This window comes from Homarus americanus, unplaced genomic scaffold (genome assembly GCF_018991925.1).
Source record: "Homarus americanus isolate GMGI-L3 unplaced genomic scaffold, GMGI_Hamer_2.0 scaffold6317, whole genome shotgun sequence".
In the NCBI taxonomy this organism is placed as follows: domain Eukaryota; kingdom Metazoa; phylum Arthropoda; class Malacostraca; order Decapoda; family Nephropidae; genus Homarus; species Homarus americanus.
The window spans coordinates 4,459,913-4,473,179 of NW_024730668.1; the positions used below are offsets into that span (position 1 = coordinate 4,459,913).

The following is a 13,267-nucleotide window of genomic DNA, read 5'->3' on the forward strand; positions in this document are numbered from 1 at the left end:
TTCAATACCAATCACTTCAAACTATATCATGAACTCTTCTCAAGAATCAACAAACTTCTGCTGGGCTTGAAAAACAACATTTTCAGACACTATGAGAGGAATGTACATCATCCTCAGCAAGCCTACTTAGCAGGCGGAGGGAATACTCACTCATGCTTCGGCTATCGCTCTCTCCGTCATTTGTTGCTATGGAGGCTGTAAAGAGAGACACACCATCAACAGGGCAAACTCATCTAGGGCAACACCATGCAAACTGAGCAAGCTTCTGGGACATGGGACCTTCTCTGTGCAGGAGCACTTACGGCAACACTCTGGATACAATTAAAACACACACACTATTCCAAACCAGGTTTTGCACAGGTTGTGGGTAATATGGAGTGTGGGGTGACAGTGACTACATCAACTCAGCCTTTGGGGAGATAGTAATGGACAGTTATAACTGGGATGTTTTATACACTGACCAATGTGTTAGGGGGAGGAGAGGAGGGGGGGGGGATTGTATCCGTACCATCCATTTAACCCTTAGGATAATACAGGGCAGTATCTGATGTTCTTAGAAGTCACAATGCATTTGAACTACAGCTGTTGTCTTTAAAGTTTACATCACAAGGCCAAATTATGGTCATACAACAATATCTGATTTACAATTTTCCAGGAAGACTGTGATGTGGTAACATGGTTATGAAAAACTTTTTTGAGAATTAACTTCCAAGAACAATTGCCAGGTGCCATGAGCAGCCACTGGGGCTGTATACATCTAAATATTTGTATATAGACAAAATGACTATTGAGGGGTTCTCTGTGATAGGCATTATAATGAGTTGTGGAATAAACAGTTTTATGCAACATGGGAATCTGGGCAGTACAGTATAAGCAATAGTAAAAATACTAAAAGCCAACAACACATTGATATGAACTACAACCTGCGTGAGTTCTGGATAATGTAACTGGGTTTAGGATTTACAGTACATTATACACAAGTTCTGGATAATGCATTAAAATCACCTAAAACCTTGAAATATTACTGCAAGCAATATAAACCTTCCAAGTCACGTTAGGATAAAAATAAAACTGTTTAAGGTGTGACAGGGACTAGTGTTGGAGACGGTGTTGAAGAGGTTTGAACAATTTCCTGATAATAAATGTATTTCGGCATCAAAGGCAGTAACTGCTGTGGACATTATAATCTGTTTAAAAACTTTGAGTAATGTGTGTGACAAACTTTAAAAATGGAGGATAATACATTATGGTATTGTATTAAATGATGTTAACAGTATTATGTGTGAGTGTTACTGTATCATGATAAAAAATCTTAAAACTAGAATATCTGTAGCCACAGCAACGAAACAGAAATGAACAATCTTCATTCTATGTAGAGTCTTTACAACTTGTCAATTAAATTCTAATAGTGATTTCATTATTTTCACTTTATACTCCTATTTGTCTCGCTCTTCTAAGGAATTCCTTTGTGAGCTTTCAGGCCGCCCAATCCCTGCATTTCACCTCTGCGGTCTCTATTCCCTGTATCCTCTCCCCTGTTCTCTTCTCAATGTACATGTACTGATACTTCATTACCCGACCAACTTGTAGACAGTCGCCCTCTACCTAATGCACCATTTGTATTGTTCCCCTACTCTCTTCATCATCCTCTCCTCCTGAGTATCTCACACATGCCCAAATCATCACGACGAATGTCTCGTTACCCATTTTATCAATACCACCCTTTACATTTTCTACCATGCCAAACACCCCATTGAACATTTCTAAATTTCCAAATTATGCTCACTCAAGCCATCCCATAAAAATTTCCCATAAATGTAAAGTAACTACAGTACAATTTCACCTTACATGGATGGATATGTGAATTACTGTACTCTCTTTCTGTCACCAACATTTTTCTTATGCTATGTGTTGCAGATACAATAAAGGTAATAAAAAAAGGTAAAATAATACAGTAATTATTTCTGTGTTTGGGTGTACAGGTATGGTATGTGTCTGAATGCTTAAGTGGGTGTGTTGCGCTTTTACACACAAGCTCACACACATGCGTACATGCAAGTGTCTGCGTTTTGTCAGTGTATAATTTTATGCATGTACAGTATACTGTACATGTGTGCACCAGTATATGTTTATGCAAGCTTTTGTTTTTTATGTATGTCTCTAAAAAATTTTGTAAAGCTTAAATAATGTATATCTTCAAGTGTGTATGTGAATGTTTTTGTAAATCTGATAAACTTGTGCAAGAAGCACAGTACAGTATCCCCAAGACACAACTTGTTCATATTAATGTTCAAAAATTTTTTGCCCGTTTTAAAAAACTTAAAGCCTATTCCCCCCCAAAGCAGAATGAAGAACTCTCGTACACAGTAAATGTGAGCCACTGTCATGGATTAGTGACGAAAATATCCTTCATCAACTAGTTTTATTCTTTATTAGAAATTTTATAACTGTACTGTACTGTGTGTTATTTGTCCTGAAACATTCTTTTGATGGTTGACTATAACTTCAATATGTTTAGTGTTTAGCTCTAGTCATTACGGGAAATTACGTAATAAGGGAACTGGTCATAACATGTTGGCTGTTACATTAATATGTACGTATTATTATTTATTATGGGAAATTCTATAATTATTCTGTAATTTATTTTAAGGCAGCCCTCTTCTGTATACATGTATGTTGGCTGGATCATGACACTGCTAATGTCTGACCCAAATAAATTATGAGCAGCAAAAAACAGAATATCTAAAATGGATGGACTGATGACCTGCAAAAGTATTAATTCAGCCAGTGGAAAAAATACATCTCTATCAAAATATGCAAATTTTAAAATGGCCCCAAAACATCAAATGAAACTTAAATTAAAAGTACAGTAGAGTAAGTCCTCGTATTAAACAGATTCATATTACAGTTCCGGAAATAAATTTTATGGCCAGTATCCCAAACCTTCCCTAAACATACACGTATCATTAATGAAGTTCATATGGCAATCATATTCTTCAAAAAAATACAAATCTACCTCAAGATACTGTACACTCATGCTGTTTCAAGTCAATTCAGACCATGTTCCTTATAACAAGACAATAAGTGATGCATTACAACAGACTACCATGGCAATAACCTGTAAACTTGTACAGTATGTTCATGAAACTACCACAAAAGTACATCCATGCCAAATTTATAGGAAATCCTGCTGGTAATATCTCTGATTCTGAGAGTATAACACCAGGATTTTGTTCATGATAAAAATATTGTAAATACAATGTAAATAAAGATCCTATGACCAGAATATGATTATAATGTTTTTCTTAATCCCAAGAATATGAGCAAATCAAACTGTCTTAAGGATATTTACAGCAAATTTGAAGGCATTCAGAGTAAAATAAAATACATTACCATGAGAAAGTCGGATATCAAGTATATATATTTATTAATGCAAAAACGAAGACCCTTGTGTAAAATCTAAAGATAAATATGAATAAAAGATCTAAAAGGCATAAAGCAATTGGATATTTTAAAGCCTTGTTGAGCGAGGGTAAATGCTGCAACAGAACTTGTCTTTTATAGCAGTTTAAGAGTGTGAATTACTGTATACAGCAAACAATGGGAGAATTTGTGTATGCTTTCTGATACCTGCCACCATGTATCACAGCAGGAATGGGCTTACAAAAGTGTAAAATACAAGACATACAAATATAAATAAATTATTGGCACATATTAAGCCAGCACAGTCGGCTGGTTCGCTGTATATTGGGGATGGTTGGCAGTCAATACTCATGTGTGCCTGTATGACTTGGTAGGGGGAGGGGAGGATAGTTTAAGCCTGAAGACCCACCATACTCTCAGGGGAAGGGAGGATAGTTTAAGCCTGAAGACCCACCATACTCTCAGGGGAAGGGAGGATAGTTTAAGCCTGAAGACCCACCATACTCTCAGGGGAAGGGAGGATAGTTTAAGCCTGAAGACCCACCATACTCTCATAGTTTGAGCCTGAAGACCCACCATACTCTCAGGGGAAGGAGGATAGTTTGAGCCTGAAGACCCACCATACTCTCAGGGAAGGAGGATAGTTTGAGCCTGAAGACCCACCATACTCTCAGGGGGAGGGGAGGATAGTTTGAGCCTGAAGACCCACCATACTCTCAGGGGAGGGGAGGATAGTTTGAGCCTGAAGACCCACCATACTCTCAGGGGAAGGGAGGATAGTTTAAGCCTGAAGACCCACCATACTCTCAGGGGAGGGGAGGATAGTTTGAGCCTGAAGACCCACCATACTCTCAGGGGAAGGGAGGATAGTTTAAGCCTGAAGACCCTCTAACTTTCAGATCACTCAAGATGTGAAGGAAAGGTCGAGTAGAAATTAAAAGACTCCTGCAATCATGAAATAGCCTTTAGTAAAAAATATCTAAAAGCCTGAAACCACAAAAAATATTAAAAACAGCCTGATTTGAATGTGAATAGGATAGATAGCAAAAACTGCAAAGACTGCATGTGATAAATGATGGCGGGAGGAATTTTGAATTAGGTATGAAGATATGAAGTGAAATTGAAGGGGAAATCATTTGTTCGAAATGACAGAATTATATGTAATGGTGTAAGAATTATTGGTAATGCTGTAAGAATTATTTGGAATAGTGTAAGAATTATTTGCAATGGTGCCTGGGAAATGTAGGATGAATGGTATTCAGAAAATGTTTAAGATTGTTAATTTGATCGATAGAACATCTGGTGTAAAAATTCAGGAGACAACACAAAAACCAAATTGTAAGGAATGAACATGCATCTTGCAATCACTGAGAGGGGGAAGTTTAGGATGGAGAATGAGAGGGACTGATTGGATGTAAAGGGAAAGCTTATTGCAGTGAGTTACTATAGTATATGAACACGTGGTTAGGAGAGAGGTCTAAGATGTATGAACATGAATAATCTTATGTTCCTGAAGACAATCAAAATAGTCACAAAAATCCAGAATTAAGCAGAATTACATCACAAGGATCTCTGGAAGTAGTCGTAGTTTGGGTTTAAGGAACAGAAAAAAGGGACATGTCTCTGAATAAGATAAAATGTGAACCAGATATGAAGAACATGGAATACAAAATCAATGAGAGGTTTGGGTAGTAATTTCCTTGAATCACAAACTGTATAAACCCAGGATGATCGAAGAGTGATAACATGAAGATGAAGGTAATGTGAATAATACCCGATTTCGTGAAGTGTTGAATTGAACTGCCGAAGAAAGTAAGAGACAAACGCGGTAACAGCAAGACGGGTCGAGTTGAAATGGTATTCTGACAAAGTGCCTTGAAGAATACAGGGATTAAGTCCAGAGTGGTATATATTTATCTTCCCAGCTCCCTTTCAATGCACTGAAACCTCGAGCATAGTTTTCCCTAAACATTTCAGCCACATGTATCAAGCTTCCTTCACCTAAAGAAATCTTTCCCAATATTGGATCATTTCTGCTTCCATACAAAGGTCAATCTCATGATTATGGTGTTACTGTTCTCACCATCTACAGAAAGTTAACTATTTGAGTACTGTACTGTATTATGTATCTTCAACACCGCATTGGAAAATGCCATGTAAACTGACCAGTGAACATGTGAGTAAAAAATGCAAATCAACTAGGTATTATATAAATAAACCAGAGACTACTACTACAGCCAAGCTAAGTGATCATTGGTGTGCAATAAAAAAAATAAATGATGAAGGTTGATGATCACACTATAAAAAAACTAACAGGTATAAAAGCTATAAAAAGGCAGAAATATAAGCTCTTGTAAAAAGTTTGTTCAAGACTTACATCCCATATATGAATCAAGAGGGTGAAAAATTATATTATCCTATTAATACTAGAATTGTAGAAACTATTTTTCACACTTTAAAAATCAAATGAGAATTAGTCCCAAGTTAAATAAAGTATTGATTGTTAACCACAGAATGGATCCAGGGACAATGACGGTTTTCAAACTGAATTTTTGCTGATGTTACTTATACTTAGGTGATACAATGTTGAGGAGAGGACCAGGCAAGGATGAGGTGGTAATGTCTCAACAAAAACACACAAATACAATATACAGTACATATGTAAGCTAGACAGAACATGCAAATAAAATCAAGTCTGAGTGTACGAGCAGATTCCGTTTATATCACTTGTTAACTAAACAATTACAAGAATCAGGTGCAAGAGTAAGGATTTAAACAGAAAAAGAAACATTACTACATTCAAGCAAAGTATAGTACAGTACATTGCATGGCAAGCTCTATGGTACAGTAAGTTTCAGAATCTTTGGTAATTTATTTTAAACAAAAACATTATTACAGGATTTTTTCCTAATTTGCTTTCAAGGAAGGTCCCCTGAAATTATTAAATCCATCATCACTAAAAGGATTTCACCCACTTACAAGAGTTAAAGCAAAGGAAAACCTACTGACCAACTCAAAACTGATACAAGTGTAAACAGAGACACTTCCATTCAACAAAGCTACAAGACAAGCAAAAATGAAATAAAGTATACGGAGAAAAAATACTGAAGAGAGATATACACAATATAGGTAGACACAACAAAGCGGCGAAAACTCTTACCTTCAAAGTCCTCATCGACTTTGGGATATGATGTAAAAAGAGTAAGTGTTATTCTTCACACACAACGAGACAATGGGCGTACAGTATCGGGAAAATTAAGTCTTGCTCAGATCAACAGTTTAATGAAGGGTTGGTAGGATACAAACACATCAAGTATTTGCACTTCTTCAACCAATCATATTAACTGTCTCTGACCAATTCTTTTTTTTTATAATTACATAATGTTAACAAAGGCTGCCTCCTCCTTGATACACCTACAATGATCTCCATGCTGAGTTGTTAAGAGTAAATTATGTATATAAGGCAAAGTATTCAGAACACAGTAGTTTGAGAGAATAAATGACATTTTATGAGAATTCAATGTAAAAGCAACTTAAAATTCTCTTTATAAACTTTTTTAGTACAATGAATCAGTAATCGCTATACAGTATAAGAAACTACATTTTATTAACTTGCTGATTTCATTACAATGTTAGTAAACAACAAAAGCTGGCAAGATTGCCATAAAATGATGATGTTTCAGGTAAACTGCATTATAAAACAAGAACAGGTAGGAAAGGCAAAGGGTCATTCCCTTAAGGTTACTTGCTAAAACCTAATTGGAGAATGATGCCAACCCCTGGATGGTAACAAGAATCCTTCAGTATGCACCAGTAACTACAATGATCAAAAATAATAATCAAGGATTCTTTGTAAATGGAAAGTTTCAGTATAAAACTAATAGTCTACTTAATTTACCTTTCTTCAACAACTCAACATTAGAGGAAATATTACAAGGATGTATTCATGTTAATTAAGTCCAGTATTTTGCACCTTTAAAAATACAGTACAGGTTGACAATCCCTTATCCGAAATCCTTGGGGCCAGAGGCATTTCGGATTTCGGAATTTTTCGGTTTTCAGAATTTTTTTTTTCTTTTAAACAAGGATTAGCCTACCCGGGCACGAGTCACTGACCCACACTGGGGCCTGGGTGGCGAAAATTTAATAAAAATTATAATAATACTGTAATAACAATTCATAGGTCAAGGTCATGTTTCTCACTTTTGATCTATTTTTCATTCTTGTATTTCTTTATTATTATTATCATTTTATTATTACAGTATTATTGCTATAATTATTATTATTATTATTATTAATTTTATTATTATATTTTATCATTATTATTACTGTTATCATTATTATTTTATTTTGGTGTATTTTTTATTAAATTTTTTATTTACTATGAATAATTATTATAATTATTATTACTATTACATTTTCGCCCCCCAGGCCCCGATGTGGGTCAGTGGTCTATGCCCGGGTGGGCTAATCCCTGTTTAAAAAAAAAAAAAAAAAAAAAAAAAGCCCACAAAAAACTTTCGGTTTTTAGAGCTTTTCTGTTTTTGGAATTTCGGATAAAGGGTTGTCAACCTGTACTGACATTTGCACCTTTGTAAACACTGGCAGCGAACATGTAGGGGGACATTGGTAACCTTATCAGCAGGATGTGAACACAAGATATTTAAAGAAGAGACCCACTGAGAGAGCAACAATGATATGCACTGAAACAATATCTCTCATCACAGTATACTTCCAAATGTCATGAACACAAAAGGACACAGTATCAAGTTCATATTCAACTAATTCAGGATAACATGGAAATCTTGGTTACAATTTTTTTCCAACATATGATATATAAAGCAAATTTTATACACACTGAATATATCGAATTCAATGCCTTAATATTTGCTCAATAGACAAAGGTCATATTTTTTATTAAATCCATAAAAATGAGTAATGATGCTTTATGTTGAGCTACCCTAAAACACTGTAAATATATACAGTATATGAGTGTATCAGAATCCATCCTGGAACTGTCCCTCTACAAGTGGTTGTTGTAAAAGTGTCCAACAATCACAGGTTGGGTGCAGAGAACCATCTACTATCTCTGTGTACTATATTTAAAGCACGCCAAGCTATTGACACAACACCACTGGATAGGCAAAAAGCCACTGGGAAAACTGAAATCTTACATATCACAATTTTACTTCAAAGATATGAAGAAAAATTTCCACATAAGTATTCCTTTTACATTTAAGAATGTACAGGGAAGTGACTGATGTCGTCTCTTATCTTGAGAATAAAAATCACCTGTTTTGATCAGTAAATTTTTGACTGTTTGAAGACCACCATTACTGGCATAATAGAGAAATAATAGTAAGTCCTTGTAACACTATTTACTTTCTCTCTGTCGTTAACCCCTTCACTCTGGGGGCTGCCATTCTAATATTTATACATAATCATCAACTGTCTTCACATCATACAGGAAATTTAAGGTTATTATACACAAATCCAGTGTATATATTAAAGATTCTCTAATAGCCAAGTAAAATATGACAAGATTAGTTGTAAAAGGGTTTCAGTTTTCCCCATATTAATGACAGAATTAAGACTTCCTACCTTTAATAGTTGGTGAAACGTCTCCTATCAGCACAAACTCCATGCCACATGACCCAAAAGTTCAATAGGCAGTGAAGTATGCAGAACTTTTCTTAGTGCACTAATTACATGTGGAAAGTCAGTCTGTACAATTCAATTCTATATCTTAATTACTGACCGATACATTATACTCGATAAAAAAACAGTAATATCCCCGATAGCATACGGAACTTTCAATATCAAGGAAATTAAAAATAAAATTCTGAGAAATTACAAAAACATATCCGTTCCGGGTATTTAAATGAATTTCCGAGAAATTGCATCATGTGACGAGCACGTACCGACCATGTGAGTGGGCTGGCTGCATGGAGAACTTACGTCATAGCCTCAGTGCTCGTGTACTGTGATTGACTACTACTGTTATGTGACTGCATGGGATGCCTATGAATGCAGCCTATCTCATAGACATTATTGTACCAGGATAAATTACAGCATTGTTTGCATATATGGAGACAGTACAGCTCTGAAGCTGTCCTACTGCAGTTAAGCGTCCCTAGCAATGGTGCTCTGTGCCAGAAACGTAATTTAAACTCGGAAATACTCTCCAATGTCTGGAAAAATTCCGTAAATGTGCAAATATATCTGGGGATGAAGATTTGTCTCAATACCCGGAAATCTCTCAAACATGGAATCATTCTGCATCAATTGAACTTGCTACCAAGGATATTACTGTAATAAAAAAAAAATGAGGGATGAAATCAATAGTTATCTTATAGCCCGATTGTTTTATATAAGTGTGCATAATTTTTTTCCTGCATTAAGTGTGCATAATTTTTTTTATGCAAGTGTCAATGCATAAAACAGTCACCGGCCAAGTGTCATGCATTGGTCATGAATAAAGAACTGGTACTCACGCTCATTGTCTGAACCGTCCTCTGACTTGTCATCTTTGCTCTTGTTCAGGAATGGGAATTTTCGACTGAATGATAACGTCTTCTTCTTCCTCTCTAGTGTTGATTGCTGGAATTAAAAAGTTTTGTGAGGGTCTACTCATTAAGATTCATCGTTCTACCTTAAAGGTTCATAGTTCCACTTGTAAAGATTCACCGTAATGAGAACGTCAATTTGGAATCAAATCCACATTACATCATTTAACAGAGATTTGATTCCAACTCCTTGAAGTGGCATGTCTTGAGCCAGATCAGACTATATGCAGACCTGACATCTTTATGTACTGTATTAATTCCTTCACTAATATTTTACAGTACAGTATATGGATAATACCAGAGGAGTTTCTTTAGCAGAGAGGGGGCCCCAAGCACAAGGGATTACCATCTTTTATATATATATTAGTACAGATATTTTACTGCTAAATTGTGTGAGAGAAAAGAATAATATCAAAGAAAGTCAACAAGTCACCAACCCGAGCATCATTGTTGTTCTTGCCCTGGAATGCCACAGACCGAAGTCGAGCTTTTTGCTTCTTTTCCCATCGGGCTTTAGAAGGGATGATTCCTGTAGTGCCTGAGATGAGTAGGGAAAGAAGTTACAGACAATAAGTGAGCCAATTAATACAGTATCTGCATAAAAAAATAATAAGCAACAGTACATTATTAAACCCAGTACATTAATAAGTCACAGTACTGCACATTATTAAACTCAGACAAACATATACTACAGTATATACAGTACTATACAGTACTCTAAATTGTGTCAAACAATAATTACAACAATTAAGCTGTCTAATACCCAACACTATCTAGCCTTTTCCCACATTTAAACACTGCAGCTGAAATCAAGACAGACCATAACAAGAACAGACATTTCACTTCCTTCAAAACCATTCAATCATTCTTATCACTGTAATAGATGTGTTCTGCTATGGTACCCCCCTTCTACACCAAGGCCCTTAACATCTACCTAGTCTACTCCTTTACTTCACACAATCTAGCATCATTTATAAGTTATTGATTGATATGTCCATTAAGCCACCGAATGCTATGTAAAGCAAAATTTTACCATATCACATACAGCAAGTTATTGTATATCATAAAAAGTTTACATTGACACTGAACAGACTAAACAAGGATCCTTTTCTTTTTCAAGAAGATCTGAAGTACAATAGAAAATCACAGGTGGAAAGGGTATAGAAATTGCAATAACCTTTTGTATTCCTACATCACACACTAAATACAATATGTAGTAATAAAAAATATACAGCCACACTGTAATATCAAAAGCATGTAACATCAAAGGTCTGAAACGAAATCAATATTGCCTTTGTAAGCAATGTGTTTAAGTGGCTAATACTGCATCATTATCCTTCATAATAAGTAGATAATTAACAGAATCTTCAGTTGTTCATAGTTGCTGATGATAAATTAATAAAAACTTGTATATTATCAAGTGATCATTATAAGATAATTAAGAAAACTTAATTACATTCGTCTTAATAGAACAAAGACTATCAATTAATTATATTCACCATAATAACATTTTACATCACACATAACTCACCCTCTTCTTCGCCTGTGGGTAGGACGCGTCTGGCTTGCCACCACTGGTCATCAGAGGCATTCGTGACGTGAAGTATTTCTCCGTAGTTGAAGGCAAGACCACGGGAAGGCAAACCATCATCACGGTTGGGGTCATAGTCAAACAGAGCTCTGAGGGTAGTGGTAGAATAGATTGTGCATCTTATAATAATGGACCTGAGATCCAACATAAAGTATTCATTTTATTATCCTTGAAACCTTAATATTAGTTTAAAGTATCTGTGGTTTATGAATACAAGACTGACAACTTTTTACTTTAAAACCTTTCTTCAGTGTTTTCAATCTATATTACGGTACTTTACTTAGACTAGACTGTTAACTATACACAACACACACAATTCATCCATTTACATATTGTTATACAGTAGTTAAATGGCTATGATTCTGCTACAGTAGTTATTGTGATGATGAGGAGAGCCGTACCTGACGTAGAGACTGCGTTTCTGTGTGGTTCTGAGAGTGCCAGACATCATCTGCTGCTTAAGATCATGGATTTTGGCCTCAAAGCGGTTGTACTCATCAGGTTTATATTGCACTGTCAAGTTCACTGTCTGTCCACATCCCTGCCAACACATACGATATATTTCACATTTGTTTTCTTAAAAAGAACTCCATAAACTAAATAAATACATACAGTGCAACATATTCTAAAAACATCATATACTCTATGGCTGCCAATTTACAATGAATTCAAATTAATATACTGTACTGTACAATGAATTCAAATTAATATACTGTACTGTACAATGAATTCAAATTAATATACTGTACAATGATCTATTTATACTGAAAATACGATTAAAGGAAGTTTCAAAATGGTTGAGGTTACCTTTAGAGTCTGAGCAGCCTGTTCGTGTGTAGCAACGCGCAGATCAGTGCCGTTAACATTAAGGATTTGGTCACCTCGCCTTAGTTCTCCTGAGAGGTCAGCAGGGCCCCCAGCCAGGATGAAAGAGATGAATATTCCTTCCCCATCCTCGCCACCCACGATATTGAAACCCAAACCTGTCGTGCCTTTCGATAGGCTCACTCTGCGAGGTTCTCTGCAAAGAAGAAAAAAAAGTTCAGTATACAAGGAACATTAAACACATATCAAACAAATACATTTTATAATTTACTTTGTCACCATCCACAAATTCAATGAATAAACACAGTGTACATGTGAATAAAAACTATAGATGAAATGGCTTATACCCCAAACTCAAACAAAAACACAATACAAACACAGCACTTTAACTGCTGTACTGTGTATAGAGAACTTGTACAGGCATTCCAAAAAGTATCTTTACGATTATGTGTGAAACAACATGACACAACCGACAAAGGATTTTTTTGACAAACCTACCGAGACAACAGGAGCCGCAGTGTACATTCTAAAATTCATCAGACCCCTCCGTAAAGATAAGTTTTGGAGTAACTGTGCATAAAATTTAGTTACCGTGCATCTAGGAGATATATAGATCTTTCATAAGTGTGTGGGTAGCTTTTGTTTACAGACAGACAGACGGATAGATGGACAGCCAAAACCACGACCTTTAAACACTTGGTCGTGATGAAAAAAGATCTTTGCTTGCGTGTGGATGGATTTACAGTAGCAGTCATGATGGAAATATATAACAGAAATATAACGAACCAACACTTTATTCCCTCTTTATATTATCGTAAATATGTGGAATATAGACAAAAAAAATTCCGAACATTTCCTTATG

The 13,267-nt window shown here is 35.6% G+C and overlaps 1 protein-coding gene across 6 annotated transcripts in view; it reads right to left on the minus strand.

The window, feature by feature from the left end:
- Nucleotides 1-13,267, minus strand: part of LOC121867204 (disks large 1 tumor suppressor protein-like) — a 125,458-nt gene that overhangs the window by 8,494 nt on the left and 103,697 nt on the right. For 3 of the 6 annotated variants that reach the window (XM_042367034.1, XM_042367029.1, XM_042367028.1), the window contains 7 exons: nucleotides 12,388-12,601; nucleotides 11,982-12,121; nucleotides 11,521-11,669; nucleotides 10,427-10,527; nucleotides 9,918-10,023; nucleotides 6,584-6,601; nucleotides 151-195 (listed from right to left, as the gene is read on the minus strand). In XM_042367034.1, coding sequence (XP_042222968.1) covers nucleotides 151-195; nucleotides 6,584-6,601; nucleotides 9,918-10,023; nucleotides 10,427-10,527; nucleotides 11,521-11,669; nucleotides 11,982-12,121; nucleotides 12,388-12,601 — 773 coding nt within the window. The remainder of the gene's footprint in view (nucleotides 1-150; nucleotides 196-6,583; nucleotides 6,602-9,917; nucleotides 10,024-10,426; nucleotides 10,528-11,520; nucleotides 11,670-11,981; nucleotides 12,122-12,387; nucleotides 12,602-13,267) is intronic. The other 3 variants (XM_042367032.1, XM_042367031.1, XM_042367033.1) reach the window with 3 other exon arrangements.